This window comes from Palaemon carinicauda, chromosome 20 (assembly GCF_036898095.1).
Source record: "Palaemon carinicauda isolate YSFRI2023 chromosome 20, ASM3689809v2, whole genome shotgun sequence".
NCBI classification, from domain to species: domain Eukaryota; kingdom Metazoa; phylum Arthropoda; class Malacostraca; order Decapoda; family Palaemonidae; genus Palaemon; species Palaemon carinicauda.
Window position 1 is genome coordinate 17,734,661 of NC_090744.1, and position 11,455 is coordinate 17,746,115.

An 11,455-nucleotide genomic window follows, 5' to 3' on the forward strand; every position below is an offset into this window, starting at 1 on the left:
TATTTCAACTATGAACAGAAAGCTGAAAAATAGACTAGTGAAGAAAAGTGACCTGTTTACCTTGTGTCCTGCCAGTGACGAACCATGGGGTTTATAGCATCCATAGAAAAAGGGGAAATCCAAGAGGGGAAAAACTCTATTTAAAATATCTATAAAAAAAAATATTCCTCGGAGACAATGGAATTGGTCAAGGGGCAGAGGTATGCAACGAAGCGGGCGAGCTGTCGTCGGCTTGGACGTGATCAGCCAGACTCTACCCAGAGGCTACGGCTCCCAAAAATACGACCAGCGCTTCCAGCAGAACCCCCACCACGCCCAACACGCCCTAGGCCAGTCCATGGCCCCTCCCCTGCCTCCGAAACCGAGCATCCAGACGCCCACGACCAGCTCCTCTTCCACCAGCCCTCACATACGCTCGCCTTCGACGCAGCCGCTCTCGGCCGAAGACCTCTGCCGGGAATCCGTCTGCGCCTGCTGCCCTCCGGACGTTTGCTCCGGGGAGCCCAGCGCCCCTTGCTCGACCGTCAACCCGTACCCGACCCATATCTACCCGAAGGTGGTCACTAGGGCGTGGGGTAGGTCGAGCGGTGGGGCGGAACAGTGCGGTTTGTGTAACATTCTGGTGCCAGCGTCGTACGACTGTTCGGATCCCTTCTGTGGCACTCGGGGGCGTCCTCCCCTAGGGGGAGGTGGTGGTAGTGGTGAGGGGGGAGGAGGAGGAGGAGGGGGAGGAGGGGGAGGTACAGGGCCATGCTCTTGCATGCAGCAGATGTATAGGAGTACCAATCTAAGCATTACTCCCACCCAAGTGCCAAAGGCTTCTTCAGATTGCTCGGTAAGTATTCGTTGTTGTTGTTGCTGCTGTTGTTGTTGTTATTATCTATTATTATTATTATTATTATTATTATTATTATTATTATTATCATTTATAATTATTATTGTTATTATTATTATTATTGTTATTATTATTATTGTTATTATTATTGTTATTATTATTATTATTGTTATTATCATTATTACTATCATTTTTATTATTATTATTATTATTATTATTATTATTATTGTTGGTAATAATACTCATAATCATTAACTATTGTACTTTCATTGTTTGTTTTAACTTATCATTCACTCACTATTATTATTTATCATTATTGTTATAAATATATCATTATTATTATTTTGCTGCTATTCATTTTGCACATACGTGCATACACGGTTTTATTTACGTTGTCTTGTATTACAATTTTTTATTCACTCGCTATTAATATTATTATTAGTATTGATGCAATTTTTTTTTTTTTTTTAATACTAAAAGATTATCTGTTGTACTTTCGTTATCATTTATTCTAACTTATTATTCAATAACTATCATTTATATTATCCTTTATTATCATTATCATTATCATCGTCATGTCGGTAATATTATTCATATATTAACTTAATTTTTACTTTTATTGTATATTGATTCAACTTATCATACACACACTACTTCGACTTTTTCATTGATTGATAGAATATTCTTTTTTAAACATACGTTATTTCAACTTATCATTCACATACTAGTTAGACTTTTTCATTGATTGATAGAATATTCTTTTTTAAACATACGTTATTTCAACTTATCATTCAGACTAGTTAATTGACTGTATCATTGATAGATTAATTATTTAAACATACGTGAGTATTTGCATTTAGGAGTAATAGCTATATGTATGAAAAATATTAATAGGTTACATAAAGTTTCATATAATAAATGATACACAGAACTCTATTCTAAACTGAATGGATACTTATATCTACTAATTAACTATTACAGAAAATCACTCTCTAGTTTCCATCAAATCATATATTATTTCAAATGACTACTCGGCTGTTTATATCAACATATGTATACTATATATTTATCACACAAACAATCATACATATATGCATACAGATGTACAAAAATTCATATGTATAGTTGCACACAGGAATTCTTGGCTCACCTTGCTTTGAAGAAGCACACCTTATCACATCTTTACTAGGTGACGAGTCACTATCTTAGCCCACACACCACCTCTGCTGTCTCTTCCTACACGAAGACCGAGATGTCTAACTATATATTTTTATATATAAACTAAAATATCTGCAAGTTTTGTATATCTCTCTCTCTCTCTCTCTCTCTCTCTCTCTCTCTCTCTCTCTCTCTCTCTCTCCTCTCTTTATTCAATTTATATTGTAGTTAGGAAACGAATCAATAAAAAAAGCCAAATAAGATTATCTTTATCAATTTAGTTACCATTCGAAAACGATAGTTTTAATGAGGAAAACAAATTTTTAGCGTATTAAAAAGGAACTCTCGCTCTCGCGCTCTTTCTCGCTCTCGCGCTCTTTCTCGCTCTCGCGCTCTTTCTCGCGCTCGCGCTCTTTCTCGCTCTCGCGCTCTTTCTCGCTCTCGCTCTTTCTCGCTCTCGCTCTCTCTCGCTCTCCTGCGCTCGCTCTTTCTCGCTCGCTCTTTCTTGCTCGCTCTCTCGCTCTCTCTCTCTCTCTCTCTCTCTCTCGGGGAACTTTTTCCTGGAAAAGCGAAAACACCAGAGATTAATGCATTTATGCATCCGTACGTTCAATGTTCTCGAATGCAGATTGTTATTTAAATGCAAATATCAAAATTACAACAGGTTGAGGGGATCCCCGGCCTCACTCTTGCATGGATGTCGATCGACAAATATTTGAGTAATTTCCTCAACTTTTGAAATACATCTCTCTCTCTCTCTCTCTCTCTCTCTCTCTCTCTCTCTCTCTCTCTCTCTCTCTCTCTCTCTATATATATATATATATATATATATATATATATATATATATATATATATATATATATATATATTATATATATATATATATATATATATATATATATATATATATATACGTGAAACAGAGTTCCATCGGATTTAGTAAACAGTAACGCGGTAAACGATTTCAAGAATAAGAGACCAGATCATAAAAAATATTGTGTGTATATATAATATATATGTGTGTCTTTCTTCCTAAATGTCCAATCTGTCACTACTGAAGTATTCTTCCATTCCATCTTAATGCCTGGAGTAAATTCCTTTCATGTCCTCAATAAAAATGAAAAATTATTTATTCAACTTAAAGGAGAAACCTCCATAGTTTTCCAACAGCTTTTGGTGGGAATAAAAATCAGTCTTTTAACTCGAAATAAAACCTTTTATACTAACTTTGTCAACAACAGAAATAAAGGTTTCCCTTTTGTGTAAGTTTTTGAAAATGTATAATTTTTCTCTAAATATATTTTTTTTAGGAAAATATTCCACTAATGTTTGTTATACTGTGCTAGGTTATGTAATTTCAAATTGCTTTGAGGTATTTCCACACTTTTATTTTAAACTATAATTTTATGAAAACATATTTTTAATAAGTTACTTGTTTCTTCTATTATAAAACAGGGGTGATATCTAGCTCTCACAAGTAAGCTATCATTTCATTTTAGAATATGAATTATGGCTATTTCGATTTTTTCATCATTCTTTATCCGATCATCTGTTTGTTTAAAGTATATCCATTATCTAAATTTATTATTTCATTTAACCTTTCACATCATTAATTTTGGTCGTTTTATCTCTTCCGAAATTCCTTTAATTTTTCTTAAATTTCTATTGGTTTTTTTTCTTCCTGATTATAGTATCCAATTTTCTTTCATTTATCCTTTTACCTTATTTTGTCTTTTTATCTCATCCGAAATTCATTGCTAATTCATTTCAGTTATCTATTCTTAGCACTTCCATTTTTTCCATATTTTCCAAAATTTTTATTATTTTTATTTCCTTTTAAACATTTTACTTCATTCCGAATTATGGTTCATTCTGTCTGTCTTTTCCGTAATTCTTCAATAATAACTTTTAATTATCCTTTCATAGTTTTATAACTTTTCATTCAAGTGAATATTTTTTTTTTCATTTCCCAAAATTCCATAACTTATCTATTACGACATATGCCAAAATTTCATAACATATCTATTACTTGTTTTTTTTTTCCAAAAATTCCATAACATATCTATTACGACATATGCCAAAAATTCCATAACATATCTATTACTTGTTTTTTTTTTCCAAAAATTCCATAACATATCTATTACGACTCAAATTCAATATCAAATACCCAAATTAAAAACTATTTTCAGATCTCTAATCTTATTTCTTATAATTCTTTATCCTACTTATATATTCTTTTTATTATTTTTTCTTCTTCAATTATCCCTTTCTCATTGTGTTATTATCCTACCCAAATGCCTTGATCATTCCTTCCAGTTCTCCATTCCTAGGCTTTCTATAACTTATTTATCACATTTACCACGAACTTCTATCTATGTACGCTGGCATCACACACTTCTGTTTGGTTGAGTATGTTGACGATGTCAGTTCCAGGTCGTTTAGTGAGGAAACCAAGATAGTTTTTTTATATAACCCCCTCCCCCCTTGCTCAAACATATCTTGCCAATTTTTTGCTTTCCCCCTATTTAAAGAAGCTTTTAATTACTGTACATGAAGAGGAGAGCTGCAAGACTGCATAATTTTGGGGTAAATTGAGAGCGTGGTTTTGTAAACAAATAAGTTCCCAGAATTCCATAACCTTAAAGACTTTTAATTCAATACCAAAACACCTAACTTAAAAAACTTCTCTTAAACTTCCAGCTACCGAAGTTAATCAACGTCCAGGGAAACTTCGCTGCTAACTTCGCCGCGCCCTCAGTAGACCCCCCGGAGGGATACCAACAACACTGCCCGCAGGGCTCGCAGGACCTCGGACAGAGCTACGGTCACCACCACCAGCATAGCCGCGCCCTCTCGAATGGCAAGACTCAGCCCTCTGGGAGTCCTAGAAGCGCAGGACCTCAGGGGTTACCCGAAGGGCAACGCCCATCTCGAGGCTGAGCCGGAGCGTTGAGGAGCTGCCGAAGGACATCAAGGATCATATACAGAAGTGTCGGTGTTCCTGTGATCATATGGGATACGGCAATATAACGGTAAGTCTCGTGTTTCATTTCTTATGGGGATTGATTTATATAAAAACAATACATATGTATATGTATGTATGTATATTATATATATATATATATTATAATATATATATATATATATATATATTATACTATATTATCTATATATATATATATATCTATATTATATATTATATATATATATAATATACTATATATTATCTATATATATATATATATATATTATCTATATATATATATATATATATATATATATATATATATATATATATATATATATATATATATATATTGTGTGTATGCATTTATACATTTTTACATGTGTATATATATATATATATATATATATATATATATATACTGTACATTTATAAATGTGTACATTTATAAATGTATAGATATATATATATATTATATATATATATATATATATAATATATATATATATATATATTACATATAAATATATATATATATATATATATATATATATATATATTACATATAAATATATATATATATATATATATATATATATATATATATTACATATAAATATATATATATATATATATATATATATATTACATATAAATAATTATATATTATATATATATAATATATAATATATATATATATAATGTATAATTACCTTTCTTCAAAACCTACCTCGTAAAACACCTTTCACCTTCGACCTCTTCCACTTAAATATCTAATTCCTCTCTCATTTTAATGTCCCGCCTACTGTCCTCAGGGATAGGAGAGACAAAGAAGGGATAAAACGCTTACTTGTGATTCAGTAATCCTAATCTCCCTGTAATCTCTCCTGTGGTCGATTACTTGGGTACGAACACACTAAATGAATTACACAAGACCAGTTGAGTATATTTTTGTATATGTAAAACTTTATTTCGAGCAGTTCCACGAGTGTGCTTGAGGATAATACGATGAAGGAAGTCTTCAACTTTACATGATTTTTTTTTTATTTTCTTAAATACGCCTTATACTTCTTTTTATTTATTTATTTATTATTATTATTTTTTTTTTTTTTTTTTTTTTAATGGGGTAAACATAGCTACCTTCTTTTTGAAGGACTTTGCTTTGGGATAGACCGTAGTCCCGATCGGCTGCCCTGCTTGACATCGCTTTAGACCCTGGTAGCCTTTTTTTTCTATTTCTTTTTTTTTTTTCTTTTTTTTAATGTATGGGGTAAGCACAGTTGCCTTCTTTTTGAAGGACTTTTTATTTGCCTTTGAAATAGACCGTAGTCCCGATCGGCTGCCCTGCCTGACATCGCTTTAGACCTTGGTAGCTTTTTTTTTTTTTTTTTTTTTTTCGTATGGGGTAAACACAGTTGCCTTCTTATTGGAGGCCTTTTGCTTTGCCTTTGGGATAGACCGTAGTTCCGATCGGCTGCCCTGCCTGACATAGCTTTAAACCCTGGTAGAATTTTTTTTTTATTTTTAATTTTTTTGTATGGGGTAAACACAGTTACCTTCTTTTTAAAGGACTTGGCTTTGGCTTTGGGATAGAACCGTAGTTCCGATCGGTCTGCCCTGCCTGACATAGCTTTAAACCCTGGTAGAATCTTTTTTTTATTTTTAATTTTTTTGTATGGGGTAAACACAGTTACCTTCTTTTTGAAGGACATGGCTTTGGGATAGACCGTAGTTCCGATCGGCTGCCCTGCCTGACATCGCTTTAGACCCTGGTAGCATTTTTTTTTTTTATGGGGGTAAACGCAGTTACTTTCTTTTTTGAAGGACTTTTGCTTTGGCTTTGGGATACACTGTAGTCCCGATTGGCTGCCCTGCTTGACATCGCTTTAGACCCCGGTAGCATATGTTCATGTGTTGTACCAGTCAACGGCGTCGCTTCATCCCAGCAGCGAGGTGTCCTGGCACATTTAGGTCGTTAGTTTGAGACGTGTGAGTTGTCTGCTTTGTTTTAAGGTATTGGAGTGGCTTTGTTTGTGTATTAGTCTGTAAAATATTCACGCTCATTAAATTTGCAAAAGATTAATTTTTTTCTTCTAGTTTCTTAAATGAAAGTTTGGTTTACTAGTTGATATTCTTGAAATTCGGTAATATCTCATATGTTGTTAGTATATGCTTGACAGCTTCGCTATTTAAGAGCAAATCCGGTTTATCTTTTTCAATTCAGTTTAGTTTTTATTAATCTGTGTTTTACTTGATCTACTTAAATTAGTTTTAATTTTTTATTTATTTATATATATATGTATATATATATGCATGTATATATATCTATATATATATATATGTATACATATATGTATTCATATATACATGTAATACATGTATATATATATATACATACATATATATATATATGTATATATATATATATATATATATATATATATATATATATATATATATATATATATATATATATATATACAGTATATGTATGATATTTTGACTAAATCTAACAGAGGCCCTTTGCGTGAATAGGCATAAGACCAGATGATAATGAGATATATATAAATATATATATATATATATATATATATATATATATATATATATATATATATATATATATATATATATAATATACTTACACATATACATTATAGAACGTTGTGGTAGACTATGGAAAATCATCCTTGGTAGCGATCTGCTGAACTGAGGTGTAAGACCCTCTCAGGTTATATAGTTTCTTGTAGTGTCTGCAACCTCACCATCCTTGTGAACAAAGAATCGGTGTTTGGGGGAGCCTATAGGTCTACCTACTGAGTCGTCAGTAGCCATTGCCTGGCGCTCCTGGCCTTAGCTTTGCTTGTCGCTGATCATATGTAGAAAAGGCTCTTTAGCTATAATATGCAGCTGTTCTAGGAGGACACTACAAATCAAACCATTATTCTTTAGTCTTGGGTAGTGCCATAGCCTCTGTACCATGGACTTCCTCTGACTTGGGTTTGAGTTCTCTTGCTTGAGGATACTCAAGCACAGTATTCTTTCTTTCATTTCCTTTCCTCAATGGGTTATTTTTCCTGGTGGAGCCCTTGGACATATAGAATCTTCCTTTTCCAACTAGGGTTGTAGCTTAGAAACTAATAACAATAATAATGATAATATATGGTTACAGTTCTCTTGCTTGAGGATTCTATCTTTCTTTTATTTCCTTTCCTCACTGGGCTATTTTCCCTGTTGGAGCCCTTGGACTTATAGCATCTTCCTTTTCCAACTAGGGTTGTAGCTTAGAAAGTACTAACAATGATAATGATAATATATGGTCAGTCTCTAGGGCATTATCCAGCTAGGGGAATGTCACTTTCCCTTGTCTTTGCCATTTATGAGCAAAAGATTAAAGAAAAGCCTCTTGTCTCAATGGTAGTCAGATAAGAAATGAAGACCAAATATTTTCCTTTCCAAAGTCATCCATATCTTCACAGAAGGATTTCTTATTGCGTCTTTCCAGGAGATTTAAATTTTCCATGTTCCTGGAAAAGGTATGCGAGGTCGGGATGTAATGGATAACGTTTCACGGGTAAAGGAAGATTTGCATAAAGAAATACCTTTATTGGTTGATTTTATAGCGAATGTAAATTGCACAAGATTGTTTACAGTTTTTGCTTGTAGTTTTTGCTCTTAAGAATTGCGATATTTATCTGCGTTAGATTTACTTTTGTTTCTTTTCTCCTCTGCTTGATTGGGTAATGTCACTGTCCCTTGTCTCTGCCATTCATGAGCGGACTTTAAAACTTAAGTGTTTTTAATACTTAGTTATAAGTTTTGATGTGGGTTACAATTAATTTTATGTTTAATTTCATTTAATTCAATTTAATGATCATGGAAATTTTTCTAATACTTTCGATATGGAAAGATTATATATGTATATATATATATTATATATATATATATATATATAATGTATATATATATGTATAATCTGTTTATATGTATGTTATATATATATATATATATATATGTACATATATACATACTTATATATATATATATATATATATATATATATATATATATATACTTATATATATATATATATATATTATATATATATATATATATATACTTATATATATATATATATATATATATATATATATATATATTATATATATATATATATATATATATACTTATATATATATATAATATATATATATACTATATATACTTATATATATATACATATATATATACTATATATATATATATACTTATATATATATATACTTATATATATACTATATATATACTTATATATATATACTTATATATATATACTTATATATATATACTTATATATATAAATATATATACTTATATATATATATTATACTATATATTATATATATCTATATACTTATATATATATACTTATATATATATATACTTATATATATACTTATATATATACTTATATATATATATACTTATATATTATATTACTTATATATATATATACTTATATATATATATATACTTATATACATATATACTTATAATATTTATATATATACTTATATATATACTATATATACTATATATATATACTTAATATATATTACTTATATATATATATACTTATATATAAATATATACTTATATATATATATATATTATATACTTATATATATATATATATATATACTTATATATATATATACTATATATATATACTTATATATATATATATACTTATATATATATATATACTTATATATATATATATACTTATATATTATATACTTATTATATATAATATATATATATATATATATTATATATATATATATATATATATACTTATATATATATATATACTTATATATATATATACTTATATATATATATATACTTATATATATATATATATTTATATATATATATATATATATATATTTATATATATATATATATATATATTTATATATATATATATATATATATATATATATATATATATATACACACTTTTATGTATATATATATATATATATATATATATATATATATATATATATATATATATACACACACAGTATATAGTCAGTTATCTGCTGTTTATTATACATGAAATATAATATTTAGATTTTATTTAGAAATCTGTAAATAAAGAATGAGAATGGACAGGGCTCTCAATTCTACTGAGAATTAGTCCTCTTTCAGGACGATTATTCTTTTCGGTATTTTTTGGGCAGTTCGTCCCCCGTGTACGTCATATTGAAGGTAAAATATATGTAAAAAAAAAAAAATAGATTGTGAATAAAATATATGTAAAAAATATTTGTTCGGTTTTTATATCGTAAGGGAAATTGAACAAAAAGTCTTCGAGTTTTGATTTAGATAAACAAGATTATTTTTGTTGTATTGAAGACTTTTTATTTATTAATGATTATGATTTTTTTTTTATAAAAGATACCGATATATGGCTCTATATAAATTTTCATACTGGGGTCGAACTGTCGCTCCGTCAAATAAAAGGCGAGGTCGCTACCAATCATACTACCAGAGGCTCCAAAAGAAGTCGAAACCCAAGTTCTAACTGAAATTCAGAATTTACCTGGCAAGACATCAGTCACATACCAACGAGTTTTACCTGACTTCCGGGCCCACCAGGTGACACAATTGATAGCTTTTCATTTGAATTACCCCTAATGAGTTAATATAGATGATACTCGACGTAAAATCGTGCTGAAATAAAAATAAATTTCTCTTATAGTGGGATCGAACCCTTGCCCCTTCAAATGAAAAAGCCTGGTGACTACCAACCATGGCACCAGAGGCTCTGAAAGAAGTTGGAAGCCTTTTAGAGCCTTAATTGATAGTCCACGAATATTAACTCTAAATTAATTGCAAAGATTATACATGCGATCCTAAAAAATGAAAAAGTAATAAGATTCCAGAAAACTCAATGCTTTAACCGTTTTAACCCTTGCCATAAGGTTAAATTTCGAGCACATTTTGCTATATATTTTTTTTTCTAATTGCTCTAACAGCCTTAATTTTTGTCGTAGAGAGGTCAGGTTGGTCTCATTCTTTTGGAAAATGCCTGAAGTTTCTCTTTTAAGTTATCTAAAACATGCTAAAACTTGTAAATAACAATGCTTTGCAAGAACGTACCGGTACGTCCTTTGGGGGCGAAAAAAACCTACGAGCTTCTAAGAACAATCTGTAAAAAATATAGTTTCTCGATATCTTCTATTATTCCATCCAGTTATTCAATGTGTATACTTCAGAGAAGTGTAATTAGAGAACAAGATATGGCGCACAGGGTCCTATCATATGGTACTCCAGATATCTTTAGAGATGAAGACAATGATGGCTCTCCGTCGGTAGAATATTCCACCTCGTTCAGTAAGGTCTGGAGCATCCCTATACTGTCTGCGATAGAGATTCTATTTTATTTCTGTTTTTATCAGGTTTCCTCGATGTTGAAAGTGTC

General features: G+C 30.2%; 1 protein-coding gene across 1 annotated transcript in view; it reads left to right on the top strand.

Annotated features, from left to right (window-relative positions):
* Positions 1-202: 202 nt before the first annotated feature.
* The window catches only part of LOC137659676 (uncharacterized), a 283,127-nt gene continuing 271,874 nt past the window's right edge, over positions 203-11,455 (top strand). Inside the window, 3 exon segments of the mRNA XM_068394501.1 lie at positions 203-835; positions 4,695-4,913; positions 4,916-5,026. Of these exon segments, the coding sequence (XP_068250602.1) occupies positions 203-835; positions 4,695-4,913; positions 4,916-5,026 (963 nt within the window).